Raw genomic sequence first — 17,229 nt, 5'->3', positions numbered from 1 at the left:
TAAAAATCCACTATCTAATACATAGATATAAACAATACACAAAATTGGATACCAAGAAACAAACACAATCCCTAAAACCTACATACAACAATGCACAATTTTGCAACTGTTCACATAAGGGCTCTTAAAAAAGCTGTGTCTTCAGTCTGTTTAAAGACAGCGAGGGACACCCGGGGGAACTTCATTCCACCACCCTGTGATAGCACATGCGTCTTGAAGAGTGACGGGTCAAGCCGAGGCATACCTAAAGCGGGAAGGGCTTCATGTATGGATACGGATGGCCACTGCCATCAGGTAGGGAGGAATGGATCCATTTTCGGCCTTTGTCGGGAAGCATTGGGGTTTTGTATCTGAACTACACTATGGCTGGTCTTTCTTCACAGCTCTGTAGCTATATATCCTTTCTACCACCTATTCCAATATGTTGCTTTTGATAAAAGATTTGATAAGTAGAAAGAAATTCATTGCACCAGAATAAAAAGCAAAAGTGACTTCAAATGAAGTTAATTAAGCTCCCCTATTGAGATCGCCCAGGATTACAATGGGAGGTGGGTGAGAATGTCATTTTGCTACAATACGTCTGTAATGTTTGCGACTGTTTTGCACTGGAATAAAAAAATCTTGGTGTAAATTATAGAGATGGTAGTGGTAATTCGATTAATTCTAACTGTGTCAATCAGAAAAGCTCAACACACAATGTTCACTTGCTCACAAGTAGAAAATACCTTCAAACTTTTACCTAAATTGTAACTGTGTATTCAAAACATCTACCATCTGTTTCAACTGAGGTGAGAGTATTGTTAGCCTTCTTGATAGCTTGGGAATTTACGGCCAACACTGCTGCATAATAATTGTCATTTTACAAGAACGGTACATCTCGGCTCGCTCTGCATCCCCATTCTTAAGAAAAACAGAATATGATGGAATATTTAGCAAGTTCACAAGATTAATATAACAGGGTTGTCTGAGGTGTGGTTTATAGCAGGTAAAAGCCCCTGGAATCTTTAGTGCTATTCAGACTGGATTCGTTTTATATAGGAAAGTGGAGAAATGCAATTTTACCACACGTCTGCAATGTTTATGAGCGATTTGGATAAGAGGGATAAGAAATCGCAGTGTAAATCACAGGGATGGATGCAGCTACTCGAATTAGGCATCGTCACACAAAAACAATCCATGCTGGAGTTTTGTACCTTTACTTCAGAAAGCTTAGGGGCTTGGATTTTGAGTTCAATTTTACACTCACTTGACTGTAATCCTACACACAATGCAAACTGATTACGAGACTGTTACTATAACCTGCTTACAGAAGTAATAACTTTGGGGGTTGCAAAATGAACAGGCTACATGCTCATAACACGCTACACTACACAAGAACTCGCCAGAAGCGTCGCTCGTCTGAGAGGTCTTGTCTTTGGAACGTCTTGTGCCACGCACAGAATTCAGATCTTCAAATCTGCAACACTTGAGGTTTGCCACATTTCCCATATGCCACACATAACACAACTAGATTCCTCCTTGAGGGCCCCACATACTTCAGAAGCAAAATACAGCAAAAGCCATTTTCTATAGGATATGACGATATTTACCAACATATCAATTCACTGAGAAACACTGGTGATAATTACCTATCCCACTTTCTTCTGATCAGCGCTTTAGACACCCGGCATCTCATGCAACTCATGATTTACCAACAAGAGGGCAAAACCTTGCTAATTCTTCTAAACCTCAATTCAAAGACAGATTTGGGTGAAAAATCGCATGAACATGACTAATCACTCACCTCAGATGCAGTCAATCAGCCAGTACATGTCTGATGTCTGATGTAAACTTCTTTCATTTCCAACAGAAGATGTTAAGCTAATGTTGCTAACAAACATTGGACTTGAACTTTCACCAATCACAACTCATTAATACAGGCCCAAATCTTGATTGACCGGGTTCAAATATCTATTGCACAGCTATGTAAACAAACAGACCAATATAAAAAATATAACTTTAATAGAACAGCATGCGTTAACCTTTGAAACATTTAAGCTAAAATTGGAACGGTTACCTCAAAAGATTCGCCACCACTTAGCTTTTCATTCATTGGCTAAAGCAAGTCATACTGTTGCATAGTGTTCAAAATCACATCCATTTAGTCTCACAGTTTAGAGATGGTTGAGGGACGTTTTTAGGCATGTATTAACAAAGAAGTCATTTAGATGAATTATGCTAACTCGATTTTTTTATTCATTTCGTAGTATTATCTTATAACTCCGTGATAGCGATATCATACTGGTTACACCTTGCACATCCCTGTGTTCCCACATTACTTTTCCACTTGTTTGTGCAGGTAAAAGGTAGAAACTATGATCCATCTCTGAAAACACATTTGAAGGTTAAGTTGTGCACAGTACATCACAGTGATTCTGCATTTTACACTTTTAAAATTGAAAAAAAAAACGCAATGATCATGAATCAGGCTTGAAATGCACCCCCCCCCCCCCCCCCATCCAACTGACAGGACTCCTCTTGCTGAAGACAGAACATGCACCACCACGCAGCACTCCAAACCTTGTGTCTAGGTCGAGGCTCTTCATTAAATATTAATACGTCCCTGGGTCCACCTCTGGTTCATCAATACCTATTGACTGATATTATAATAGCAATTTAGTCACTGGTAATGACGGCTGCCTCTTGGATTTGTAATTTGCGCAAATGCGGATGTGTGTGTTGTGCAGGAATTGCATGCCATTTCTCATTAGGAGGACAGTACAATGGGTTTCCTTTTCATTAGCGTTCATGATAAAGAGTAGCAGAGCAGCTCGGAAAAAAAGGGGGGGAGGGGGAGAGAGAGAGAGAGAGAGAGAGAGAGAGAGAGTGCATATGGAAGAGAGAGGAGGGGAGAGGTGAGGAGAAGAAGACGCCTGTTGGCCTGCTCTTGCTTTTTCCTGCATCACAGTCTCTGAGTCTTCAGCAGAACGTGAAAGATTTCTCGGGCTCTCTCATTTCTTTGATGTGCTTCATTTAAAACTAGGGGGACTCAAGTGGCCCTTCCCATCTGCCAGCTTTAAGGCTACTTTCTTTCTTTCCGTTTTGATTATTTTTCCATGGGTCTGGGTCTGATTTGTTTACCTTGTTAGCAGCACTGCCTTCATTATTGACTCGGAAACCTCGAAAATCAAAGCGATGACTAAGGATGTCAAAATGGGCGCACAAAGAAAGCGCTGCGCGTTTCAAGAAAGCTATTCATCTGAAACAGCTCGAAATCATACACGAGAGGCACATTTTACCATATACAAAAGACACAAAGACAAACACCACATCGTTTTCCCTCTCTAGCTGAGAAATGGAGGTTCAAATATACAGGCATTTGTGAAGGTGGAACGGCAGCCAAACCATCTGCAAAAAAAACCAACAGAAAAACAAAAAAACAAAGCAACTCTGAGCTTAGCGAGAGCTGAACGACAGGGAGTAATGCCTGTTACTTACGAATCAGAGGCACGCTGGCGTTGGCTGTTCCCAACCTGTTGACGGCCACACAGGTGTAGTTGCCATAGCGATCCTCTGTCATGTTGGTCACTGTGAGGACTGATCTGGAGCTGAGGTTCTTGATGTCAATGCCAGTTTGACCCTTGCTAAGCCTGAAAATATGGCAAACAGAGACAGCACATTAGTACTACAGGTTTACAGTAACAGTAATAGTAATACCCAGCTAGGATGGTCTGCTGGTCAAAATTATTTTACAAGGTAGGGCTCTGAGTGGTCCAGCGGACTACGCCACTAAGCCACCTCCACTGCGACCCAAAGATTGCTAGTTCCCCGAGTGGCCTTGCTCTCTCTCTGGGTGGGAAGATGGCTCTTTCTTTCCCCCCACATCACTTCACTGTGATGCTGGATGGTACGGGCGTTTGCTAGCCGATGCATCGGAGGCGCTTTCCTCCAGAGGCATGCATCAGTTCTCCCTGAATGTGATGGGGGAGAGTACTAACGAGTGGGCTACCTAAACATTGCTAGTAAAATACAGTACTAGGCCTGCAGGATATGTAGGAAGGTATTAGTGCATTATTCCTAGTTAAAACACTGGTCTAAAATACTGTTCATTCACAGCGGTGCTAAGAGCTACAACACTGAGTAAAGAATTTCCACACGTTACTTTTTTAAAAGACAAAAAATGATCAAGGATCATCACTGAGTAAGAGCTCTGGAATTCAGCTATCGATCTCTGTGGACACTATTTACCATCTCGTCTGAATCACTGGGATACTTAACGGACAATGGAATGGAAATGCTGAGAAATTTACCTCAGACAGTTTGTCACGCTGCCCAGCAGAGACGGTAGTAAATTTACTCTACTGTAGCCTAATGGCTTATTAATGCCCTGTAATAACTCATTGCTTTAACAGTTAAAGGGAATAAAATGTCACATGTACCTATTATTTCATATTATTTATCACAATGTTTAAAATTGAATTTGCTCTCCCTAGTTCTCCTCCTCCAGTTCTGTCTCAACATAGTGACTGCGGCCTTCGCAGCATCGCCACGCTTACATTTCAGCCATCGCTGATGTTCAGAAACATCGTTCTATGGTTCAAGTACTGAATAAAAAGGAAAAAAAACATAACAATAATAACATAATAACATTATCATGTTATCATATAAAACTCTATATATATATATATATATAACTATATACAAGTGAGCCACAAAATCATTCCTTTTCTTTTTTACAGAACCACTACTTTTAGTCCAAATCCTTGAAGAATTCTCTTTTAAGAATCTTGCCTTAATGACGCCTCACACAGCTTTGACATATTTTCATAATGATCTAAAAATGATGTAATTCAGGGATGTGAAACATATCACCCACAAGAACGGTTTTCAGATTCAGATGCTTATTAAAAGAAGTCCACTGACACTGACCTATAGGCACAAACCAATCCAAATCTCCATTATAGGGAAGGGCGTGACCCCCCCCCCCCAAAAAAAAAAAAACAGCGAAACCAGCGTCAGTTCTGATCTCTTGAGAGAACAACCTCAAATCACTGATCCACTAAATGCTTTTACCGCAAAGCACAAACTAATATTATTACACCTGCTCAGTTTTTCATCCACACTGGATGGAATTTACTAAACCGCTGAGGTCAATAGTGAGGTTTTTTACTGCTGCCTCACTAAGATAGGCATGGTGTTCCTCAGAGATGTTAGCTAGCAATGTGTGAAGCACTGTGTGAACGCTGAACAGGTTTACAGGAGAGGCTGCACACAGAGCTGAAGGCTCATTTATACTCCCTACGAAAATCAACATGTCCGTTTCTAATGTTGCAACCGCCACTGCCCACATACTTCTGTGCATCCTTTATGTCTGCATGGTTGTTAAGCAATACACCCACTAGAGGTCAGCTCTGAGTGAAGAGTTTCTGACAACAGTAAGACTAGAATCGACAGCAGAGTAAACAGCTGTAAACGGTGTAAAAAGGTTCTTCTTCATCAAGTTCATATCTCATTTGAACTCGATTTACAGTGCCACTGCTCCGTTCCATCCGCCAGCTTTCAAAGAATGTGCGCAAATATGGACGTAATGAAGGCAGAATACGGAGGGAAGGCTTCGTCTGTCTCCATATTTAATGCTGAGCATAAAACTGGAGAACCGTCATTCTTCAGTCAGCCAGTCAGTCGCTGTAGTTAGCACACATCAGCCAAAATGTGCTAATGACATGTCATTTATTATAAACCCCTGTTGTAAATGAATTGCTTCGCCACACGTTTCCCAACACAGCCCCCAAAGTTCTCAGTGGGTTTAAACCTGACCATGTTGTTCCTGACAACATAACCTCCTCACTCCTCAGCCACCCCCCCCCCCCATCACTTAATGGGTGGTCTTGTTTTATCCTCCAAAAAAGAAGACTCACATCCCTTCAAACACATCCAAAACAGCTGCTGAACATCATCATGGCCATTCTTTTCTATTGTCTGTGTGCTAATGCTCATAATAACACTAATATGCAGCCGGGATGCTCGGCATGCAGACTCAATAATGAAGAACAATGAGGTCATCTGCATACTACGCTTATGTCAGTTCCTCTTTTCTTTTTTTATTGAATATTAGAATGTACTATCACCAAGAAGCATTTGCATATTCATCGGCTTGCAGAAGCTTTTTCCCATTTTTTTAAATGTCCTTTTTAAAATCTGTTTTTCATCTTATATTTCACCCAGATTAGTCGTCTCCTGTTGCCAATCCTTTTGGGGTGGGCAAACGACCCAACTACCCTGATGCACGAACAGCGAGCGCGGACAAGAATGCCAATCACTCAGCTATTCGACACGGCTGTGAAAATGTCCTGATTGAAACACTGCACTGCTCTGGATTAGACTGCGAGTAATCCTTCCAGCCAGTCGCTCCTCAGTGGGAACCAATTGGGTTTCTTAGAGAGTTACAGCTATTCAAGAATAGGGGCTGTTTTTTTGGCTGTTGTTACTGGAGCTGTGTATTGGTGAGAACCTGGCAGTACGATACATGGGAATACATATCACAATATGTTGTGATCAGTTAAGGCAGGGCAATATATTGCAATTTCTTTCAGCAAATATTATATAAACTGTCTAAAAAACACTGAAACACAAAAACTCAGACTCAAAGAAGACCACAACAGAGTTCCACACTGCAATCTAGTGGTCTGGGGTTTAAACACAAGACAAAATGAACTGTTGTCTGCCACTAATCTCTGCATGTAAACTATTAATAAAAAATAGATGTGATAGATAGTGTTTTTTTGATAATCGATCAATCAGTATTGCATAAGAGAATATCATAATACTTCGATATATTGATATATTCGAACACCCCTACACTACTAACATGGATAAAAACTACCTGCTTTGACAGGAACAGGCCTTTTGACTGGCACAATGAACAACCACAGCCCACTGTGTTGTCGTGGCATATTCTGAAGATGATAAATAAAATAAAATTAAATTAAATAAATAAAATTAAATTAAATCCTATGGCTACCTTGCTTTAAACGACCATTTTTTTGTCACAGTGCTCAGTGCAGGCAACTGTTCCCTGCTGCTGCACTACTGGAAAAAACAAAGCTTTCTTTCCTGCCAAAATGTGTGTGCACAGATGTCTAAACAGCCAGTCAGAATGTAGTAGTAGTATTATCAGTACTGCGTTACGTGGAGCAAAACATCATATTGCGATGCTTCTAAATTTTGTTACACCCCAAATTATTATGCTAATGAACATTACTCTCATAGTGGCTTAATATAAAGGTCCTTAATATTAATACGAACACTTTAATATTTAAAAATGCCACTCTGTTATGGTGAGAACAGGACAGCCAGATGCGCAGGGGGCACCAAACATTGTTATTTGGATTTCTTTCAAGTCAAATCAGCTGATATTCGGTTGATTTTGCTTCTCCAGGCTTCTCAAAGGCAATAACGTTGCTGGAGCTTGTGCTTTCTTAGCAGGCTAAATAAATGCACCGATATGAAATGCACAGGCTGGAGGGCAGCCCTGACATGCACAGACGTGCACGCTCAGCATTCAAATGCAGCACACGTGGGCTTGGCAGGCCATAACACACCATAAAATTGCTATATAGATCGGGCAAAATGAAAATCAGTGGGTCCATTGCAGATCCTGGGTTACGAAGGAATCCCAGCTGACCCCAGCCTGGCTGATTTCAATCCTGTATCCCTGCTAAGAAGGTAGAATTCATGAGTGCGCTTTAAACCAACTCCAACAAAGCACAAATACTACCTAGTCCGCACTGACGTATGCCACTGTTGTGAAGAGAGATCACTCGAACCGCAGTTGTCGAGTTGTCATGGGCACTGTACAAGGGTTACATGTCTGACAAGCTCTGAAGCTAAGGTGAAACGTGCAGAGGGTGGAACTCCCCTGCCCTCACAGCGCAGCGACTCCCTAAACACATTTGAATTGATGGACTATCCGTGTTTCTCTCCGAGCTGAGGAGATGCGCCTGACCTTATGTCCAGCAAATCTCTAAGCAGCTGTTGTTTGCTCTCCTACTGAGATTTGCTCAAATGTTAGCAAAAGGTTTTGCAGGGACGATCGCTGTGAGAGGGAGAGGGATGCTGCTGGTCCTTAACAACAAAACAACCAGCCCAACATCATAAGAACCACCTTGATCCGGCCATGATCAATTATTTGGCTGTGGTGTAAAAAATACACGGTTTTACTACATAACAGAACACAGCATGCTTCTGATCTACACTGATCAGCCATAACTTTAAGACCACCTGCCTTAAATTGTGTAGGTAGGTCCCTCTTATTGAGTTACGGCCTCCTCAAGATCTCTAAAGGTCTCTTGTGGTCTCTGGCCCCAGATTATAACAGCAGATCCTTAAAATCTTGGAAGCTGTGAGGTGGGGCCTCCATTAATCTCATCAATGATCCCTGGACGCTTGTGACACTGTCACAGGTTTACAGACTGTCCAGCCTTGAAGCACTTTTGATAGGGAGTAACCACTGCACTACACTGTACTAAGATCATCTCTAACCCTGTCATCTAGCCATCACAATTTGCCTCTTGTCAAAAGTGGCTCAGATCTTTATGCTTACCCATTTTACCAGCTTCCCACACATCAACTTCAAGAACTGAATGTTCACTTGCTGCCTAATATGTAGCTCCCATTCCTTGACAGGTGCCACTGTAACAAGATGATCAAATGTTATTCACTTCACCTGTCAGTGGTTTTAATGGCTGATGGCTGATCCGAATATCTTTATACTGAATATCTTTAAACATTCATCACCAAGGCAATACTAAATGTGGCAGATTCAGAATAATCACTCCGAGGCTGCAATAATACTACAGATATGGATTCTATGTTGAGAAAGCAGGAAAGGGGGAAAAAATCCTGATGGTTTATCAAGAATAACAAATGCAAAGTCTTAAATTAGGCAAACCCTAGAACCAATGCCAATGCCTCCTTAGCAATTTGAATAAATTGAGTGAAGCCTATAATTACAATTAGCACAGTGTGAACTGCTGATTCAGATCGTACTCAGAAAGAGTGGGTAAATGATGGGTAATGGGGTAATTTGGTATTTAAATTCAAGAACCACCACTTGAGTCGACACTGATTGATGCAGAAACTGGAAATGCTCTTTACTGGTGGTGAGGTTATGCAAACATTTAATTAAAATTCAAGGTTAAGCCTTATAGTGTAAGATTTCTCGACACTAGCTTTGCCTGTTTCATAGCATGACTCCTGAGTTTAGCTGAATGATGGAAGCTATAAATAAGCCTTACTGAATTTTAGATGTGCAGGGACGCCTAGAACATATAGCATGCATCCCAAGACTGAAAGCATGAATACTGAATATGAATATTCATGTGGAAAAAATAAATAAATAAATAAAATCAGTGAGAGGAAAGTGCTTTACTCCCATGTTTCCCCGCAGCAGTAAAGCAAGGCAAGAAATGATCTGGATTCCCTGCTCACCTAGTCATGTGGCCTGAATATTTACAGGAATTTAGATTGTATCGCTGGCCCACTATCCTCAAAGGCACACTTTACTCAACAGAGGAACCGGCTGACATAAATCTTCATTGCAGCATGCGGCTTGCATCAAGGATGAGCCCGACTTATAATGCATGATAATGTACGATGAGTAAAAATATATCAACTCAGTGAGAAAAAAAAGAGAGATAAAAGCCAGGCTTTTTATCATCCTGCTTCTGAGTCCTACCTCTTCTCTCCCTTGTACCACTCAAAGACTGGAGACGGGACAGCGGCTGCCTCGCATCTCAGCAGCGCTGTTAAACCAGGCCGGACCCCATGGCTCTTCATCTCATGAATGGACGGTGGAACTGCAGACAAACGACAAATACAACCCAGCTTTACAGACTTACCAATAAATAGAACCAACAGATCAGTGCCAACAGATCAGTATCAGTATGATTAGCATCATAATTTACTCTGCTCAGTACAGAATCTACATTTAAATGGTGTATGGTCATTACAGAACATCTGCCTGTCTATACCATCAACATTCAACATTTGCCACATGAACACATGATCTTGTTTCAACATTTAACAGTTATCAGACCCATTCTGAATTTCACTTGACCACATGAGAAGACAGGAGTCAACAACATACCCAGGACACAAAGACTACATTCACACAGCAGGTAAAAGAGGCCCAAATCTGATCTTTTCCACCATATGTGATACAGATGTGTTTTTTGTGTGGCAGTGTGAACGCCAAAAGCCACACTGAATTTAGCATTTTCAATTCAGGTTTGGGCCACTTTCATATGTGGTATTGTGCACCGGCATTCATGTGACTTTTAGGCCAGTCAAGCTCAACATTCCCTGAGGACAGGCAAAAAACGACAGCAGTGAGGAACGTTTTCAGTGGCTGGATATCGAGGTAACAGACCTCATGAATAAATGGGGTGATGTCTCTATCAGAAGGTACACATCACCGCTCTGTGTTTGAATGAATTCCTAAAGAAATGACCAAACACGCTGCTGCAGTGTCAAAGATAAATAAAAAAACTTTGAAAAGAAGTTTTAGTGTTGAAAAACGTGCTCTTTTCACAGCGAGCTCAAACACATTCTCTGTGATAAGCCCAGCCATCAGCCGCTGGAACTGCTGGATAGCTCCTGTGATGCTGGCGAAGGTGAATCTGAACTCTCACATAAAGAATCGTTCTTTTGAGCATTTGCGTCAGTTTAGGAGCGTGAAATGTTCAGATGAATGTCGGATAAAGGTCACATTTAAAAGGTGGTGTGAAAAAGAAAAAGAGCCTAAAGAAAACAAATCAGATGTGCTGAGAAAATCAGATTTGGCCCACTTTTCCTGCTGTGTGAATGTAGCCATAGAGATCAGATTACGACCAGACCACACAAACCACATTCAGAGGTGGTCAGAGACCGGACCTTGACCGCATTCTAGGATAAATGGAATGGAATTTCTGAATCTGAAAAATAAAAGTCCTGACTGGTGAGTGAAAGCATGATCAGATTTGCCAGATTCGGCCATTTCTTCCAATGTTCGGTCACTGTCAGATTAAAATCTTGTATTTCCCAACCTGTAACCTTTCAAAAGAAGTAAAACACAGTCCTATTTTTTCATTTATATTATTCTATTACTGAATGTATTGGTTTATATGATATTATCTATTCACAATAATTATTTTAGATCATTTTACTGATTCTTTCACTATTAAATGTTCACAGAATGGCTGGAGCTTTTAAGTTGCTACAGTCAGTCTGGCAAGTATATTCACTTATGATCCGGACATGACATACAAAACTATTTTCAGCAAGATTTTTGTGCTGTATAATTTTAGAGTGTGAAAAAAGAAAGGAGTGCCATGCAAATGTTTGGGCACCCACAGAGATTTGAGGTCTCAGACAACTTTTACCAAGGTCACAGACCTTAATTTGCTTGTTAGGGCTATGGCTGGTTCACGGACATTGTTAAGAAAGACCAGATGACAGCAATTCCAAAGCTTTAGAAATAGAGCTCTGATTTAAAAATTAAAATCACTGATGCCCACAAAGCAGGAGCAATCTATAGCAAGATAGCAAAGCAGTTTCATGTAGCCATTTCTGCAGTTTGTAATGCTATTAAGGGAATGGCAGTTAACAGGAATGGTGGAGGTCAATTCGAAGCCTGGAAGTTCAAGATCATTTTCAGAGAGATCTGCCTGTAGTCTTGCTAGAAAGGCAAAGCAACACACCCTCTTGACTGCAAAAGACTTTCAGCAAGCTGTAGCACATTCTGAAGTGGGATTGGATTCAATCAGATAGCAGCAAACTCTGGAATCAAACCTCACATCATCTGTACAAAAGATAAAGATGATAAGAGGATGGCTTCTACAGCGGGAATATGATCTTTCTTAACACCCCTCAATATTCACAATGGACTACTTTAAGAGGTTCAAGGTGAAGCCTTTACCATGGCCTTTACAGTCCTGATCATCAACAAATCTGTGAAAAGATGTTAAAAGAGCAGAGCATGCAAGACAGTCCAAGAATCTCATTGAACTTTAAGCTTTTTTGCAAGGAAGAATGTAAGAACTGAAAGAGCAGCTTCAAACAGCCCATGCAAGATGTGATACTGGCCAAGCAGTGACCATGCAGTGTGCACAATCCAAGCTGTGAATAAATATCCTGCGTAAATATTAAAGACATGTCATCTATAACTTTATGCTCTTTGGTTATGACATTATATTTTATGCAATTAGCTATCCACAGATATTTTGACCAGGGTTGCCCAAACTTTTGCATACCACTGAACACGTTAATTATGATGTGTAAACGAGTTCAGTGATTGGATGCTCCATATCTATATGTCATTTCAAACCCAATACTAAGACAAAATTTAATAGAGCTTGGGATTTACTAAATCAGGAAACTGTCATATTTCCACTGCCACCTGCTCGAAAGAGAAAAGTTACAGGTGAATAACAATAACATTCAAAGTACTTTGGAGTGGTCAAGGCATAGGGAAAAAAAACACTGCTACTAGCGCGGTGCTGAGAAATACTATTCATCCCGAGGGTTAGAAAAATGAAATGAATTGCACAGTGATAAACTGCTTAATGGAAGTTCAAAGGCTGAATAGCAGAGGCAGGTTCTGTGAATATGAAATGAGGGTTCTTTCATGTTCTCAAACATTGTGCAAGTCTCTTTGCGAGTGTCAGAGAGCCAGCCGTAACTAGGGGCCATTTTATTCCAGGCTACCAGAAAAAAAAAAAGAGGTTTTCAAGTACACATGAAATGATTCTTTAGTCAGTTCGACTCATTCAACAGAACATAAACAGGCCCGTTTCAATGCATTAATTACATCAATCGTTGTTGGGTATTAAACTTCTGCAGCATGAATGCACAGAAAACATCAACTTTAAACGCTACATTCTGTCCTCGGAATGGCGTTCGGCAGAGCGATAATGGTCCTCTGAGAGAAGGAAATGATTCGAGAGCGGGACTGAGGCATTTCTGAGGCGCGAGAATACAGCGCGGAACAGAAAGATGAACAAAAAATAGAAGAGCAGAAAATAACTGGCACGATTCTACTTCCTTCAGGAGGGTGATCCACTTATGTCTTTCCGGCTAGCGTTAAATTGCTTGCTATGTCTGAATTTGAGTGAGAGTGCATTTATATTCCAGGCAACCCAGTGTTTGAAATCACCTGCAAGACATTGAGGAGCAAGGTTGTGTTCACAAGATTTTTTTCCAATTTGAGCTTTTGAAATTCCTTTCCATAACTTCCCAGCTGAAACTGAAGAAGCCAAGCTAAAAGCCACTGCTGTGCCAACTTAACACCCAATTCTCCACAAAAAAAAGAACCTCCCAGAGCCTCCCCACATCTTGTTAGGCGTCACGTTATATAGATCAAACTGGTCCAGTTTGTCTCTAATATGGGGAAATGACACACATTTAAAGCGAAATCAGCTTGTGGCACGCCATCTAGTTGCAGTTTGAAATGCCATCTCAGAAAGGTCTCAGAATAAGCATTCTGAATACATTAAGTTCCATTAAATTTGTTGGTTTCCAGGCAGGGAACTGACTTTTAAGCACAATCAGCATGTTTTTGACAGAGTTGAAATAATTTCACAACCACCTTCTATGTGTGTCTGGGATCACTGTCTTGTTGAACCTTTCAGTTGGGTCCACATTTCTACCATCTAGCTGATGTTTGAGGTTACAGTGAAAAAAAAACAGCCCCTGAGCATGATGCCACCACCACCATGCTTAACAGTTCCAGTGTTCTTAGGGTTGAATGCCTGGTCTTTACTCCTCTGAAATTCAATCTTTGTCTCATCTTGCCATAAAACGTCCCTCTAGAAGGCTTATTATGCGGTCAGCTGCACACTTTAGTTGAGAAAATAACTGGCATGGTTCTACTTCCTTCAGGAGGGTGATCTGCTTATGCCTTTCCGGTTAGCGTTAAATTGCTTGCTATGTTTGAATTTGAGTGAGAGTTGAGTGAGCATTTATATTCCAGGCAACCCAGTGTTTGAAATCACCTACAAGACATTGTGGTGCAAGGTTTGTTTTCCAATTTAAGCTTTTGAAATTCCTCTCCATAACTTCCCAGCTGAAACCGAGGAAGCCTAGCTAAAACTTAACACCCAATTCTCTGAGAAATCTCCCAGGGCCTCCCCCACCAACGCTGAACAAACATCTTGTTAGGCTTCATGTTATAGAAGTTCCAACCGGTCCAGTTTTTCCTCTCATATAGCGAAATGACAAAGATTTAAAGCAAAAGCAGCTCGCGGCACGCCATCTATTTGCAGTTTGAAACGCCATCCATCTCAGAAAACAGTTTCAGGATAAGCATTCGGCTCCACAACTCTGTTGTGACACTCTCCATTCGCCACTTAAAGCACCGTGCCATTTTTACATTGAAAGTGTTTAAATGTCTCCCTTGCTTCTCTCGCTCTGCTCAAGCCTTCATCTGAGACTGAAAGCCTGGTTTAAACTGATTATTTTTATTATTTCTCCACTGCACGCTCTCCAGGGAAAGCTTGAAAATAGCTGTACGACAGATGAACACAGCATGAATGCAGAGTTTTGCCATATGTATGAGGAGTTTCTGCGCTTTTGAAAAAGTGCCAATTGATGGTTACGGCCTGTGAAACATACAGTACAGTCACCAGGCCATTTAAAAGCCCATGAAGCGTTACATAATCTCAACAGGGCTTAACAGGGCAGAGAGGGAGAAAAGCGTTTATGGACGGGTCTGAGATTGATGGATAAAATAACAGATTAAAGGAACGCTCTGCTAAAGGGGGTTTTAGTGAGCGTCCATGTGAACATAACGAACATTCTACACTAAAGAACATCCTGCACAGTTGGAGCATTCTGCTGATATATCTGTGACAGGCGTTGCAGTTTGCACAGTACAACATTAAGGTGGGCAAGACGAGAATGCAATCCGCTGCAAGAGCAACGCAATGTGAGGAAATCCTAAGTGCTACTTTCTGACTTTTAAAAAAGCCTTCGAAAACCAGTGACCGCCTTTGTTGCCTGGCACTGTAATCTGCATGTATAATTAGCCATAGTCATAATACAGTTTAGTATTGAATAGTGTAAAAGTTTTAGTACATTCCCTGCCTGGTACCCCATCTTTAAACAAGCTACACTCTTATAAAATCAAGGGACTTCAAGTGTTTTTTGGAGAATGGCCAAAGAAGGACCACAGGTTTCATAAAGGTCCATGTTTGTAATTACCCAACCCATTCGTTAGTACTCTCCCCCCCGACACTGGGAGGGTGAGGTTGTGTCTTCTGACACTTCTGACACTGCCGCCGATGCAACGTCAATGGACTTGAAGGAAAGCACCGGGTTCTCACCTCTGACCCATCAGCTAGCAGAGGCTAAAGTCATTTAGCATCACACCCAAGTCATGTGACAAAAGAGAGCAAGCCATCTACTCGCCTGGAGAGAGCAAGGCCAATTGTGCTCGCTTGGGCTCTGGGTGCTGATGGCAGGTGGTATGACCCAGAATTAAAACCGGCAATCCTCAGGTCAGATTTTTTTAGGGCTACTGTTAGTACAGGTCAGAAGAAGTTTATTTGTGTACACTTTTTCAAGATTGTCACAAAACAGCTTTAAGGAGATCTGGCTGTGTGCTCCTAGCGAGTGAGGCAACAGTGGCAAGGAGAAATTTCCTCAGAATGAGAGGAAGAGACCTTCAGAGGAACCCATCCCCCTCTGTTCGACCAGAAAAAGCAAAATAAATAACAACACAGGAAAGAAATGAAGAAATTCTGATAAATTCATTGCTGATAGAAAGGGATGTTCATCTGCACATGAGCCTAAGGTCAACAAGCCCAATGCCAAGCATCAGCTGGAGGGGTAGTAAGCCTCACCAGCATTGGGCTGTGGAGCAGTGGAACTGCATTCCCTGGAGTGATGGCGTTCCATGCGATACATCTGGGATGAGTTGGAGAGGTGTTTATAATCCAGAACTAGTCATCCAATATGAATATCTGACCTCATTAATGCTCTTGTGGCTTAATTCAATTAAATCATTACAGATATGTTCCAACAAGGCTGGGACAAATGCTTATAAATGAGCAGGTGTCTTTAAAATTTTTATTTATTATTAATAATGGAATTAATAAAAGTGAATAATGTAATAATTTATTTAATAAAATAAAAAACGTACTGCACAAGCTTTTATTTTTAGAGGTTTGGATTTCACACGGGGTCATCATTATTATTTGTCCACTCTTTTTGGCAGCATTGGTTAAGTTAAAATTGAATTTGTTGGTTTCCTGCCACAGACCCGACTTTTAAGCACAGTTTGCATATTTTGAGAAGGTCAAAAGCTTAGCCTGCTTATCCATTCCACAGCCACCTCGGGTGTGTGTTTGGGGTGACTGTCTTGAACCCAACCGTGTCCAGGGTTTAAACCATCTTGCAAATAGTTACAGCTCCTTTATCATAGATTCATCCACTTTGCACAATGTACCAGTTCCACTGGCAGCAAAACAGCCCCAATGCATGATTCTACCACCACCATGTTTAACAGGTATTGTGTTCTCGGGGTTCAGTGAGTCACCTTTTCTCTACTCAAACATACTAAACATACCAAACATGGCCGAGCAACTCAATCGTTGTCACGTCTGATCCATAAAAGTGAAAAAGTGGACCTAAACTGAGTGGTAGCCACTTTTTCAAGGTCTGGAAGAAGACCTAAACTGAGTGGTAGCCACTTTTCCAAGGCCTGGAAGAAGACCTAAACTGAGGAAGTGAGGAATGTCTACAAATACATTCCTGACATGCGTAAATCTACAATTATCTTTCTCGGATCTGCACTGAGCTCTTTGGATTTGTCCACACAGTACTGTGTCCTGGTCAATCCAATTAGTAGTGTCAAACTCTTTTCATGTGGGCACAGAGTAGCTACCAGCTCTAGTCAATCATGGTCACCAACAGGAAGTTAAGTGCCCTTGGCCATGACAAGGAGCTTTCAACACCACTAAATTAATCATCTAGGTAGGTGCATGTCGATTTCATGTGTATAGGTTTAACCCTAAATTCAGGTTTATTTCTACTAATGATGTCTGATAACTCACACACAGCTGAAGGTAGCCATGGCATTCGAGTGCGTGATGAGAGTAAGCAAACTACCGACGACAACTGTATATTTTGTCGTTTTCTGATACTGCTTCCCAAATTGTTTAACTGAACCAATCAAAGTAATTACAGCTCCCTTTAATGCCAACTATAATTTTT

At 41.2% G+C, this 17,229-nt stretch overlaps 1 protein-coding gene across 3 annotated transcripts in view; it reads right to left on the bottom strand.

Annotated features, from left to right (window-relative positions):
• The window catches only part of negr1 (neuronal growth regulator 1), a 163,825-nt gene that overhangs the window by 43,268 nt on the left and 103,328 nt on the right, over positions 1-17,229 (bottom strand). For all 3 annotated transcript variants that reach the window (XM_072684373.1, XM_072684374.1, XM_072684375.1), the window contains 2 exons: positions 9,716-9,836; positions 3,478-3,629 (listed from right to left, as the gene is read on the bottom strand). In XM_072684373.1, the coding sequence (XP_072540474.1) occupies positions 3,478-3,629; positions 9,716-9,836 (273 nt within the window). The remainder of the gene's footprint in view (positions 1-3,477; positions 3,630-9,715; positions 9,837-17,229) is intronic.

This window comes from Salminus brasiliensis, chromosome 7 (genome assembly GCF_030463535.1).
Source record: "Salminus brasiliensis chromosome 7, fSalBra1.hap2, whole genome shotgun sequence".
Taxonomy (NCBI): Eukaryota; Metazoa; Chordata; class Actinopteri; order Characiformes; family Bryconidae; genus Salminus; species Salminus brasiliensis.
The sequence above is the reverse complement of the archived record's forward strand: the minus strand, read 5'-3'. Positions and strand labels throughout refer to the sequence as shown.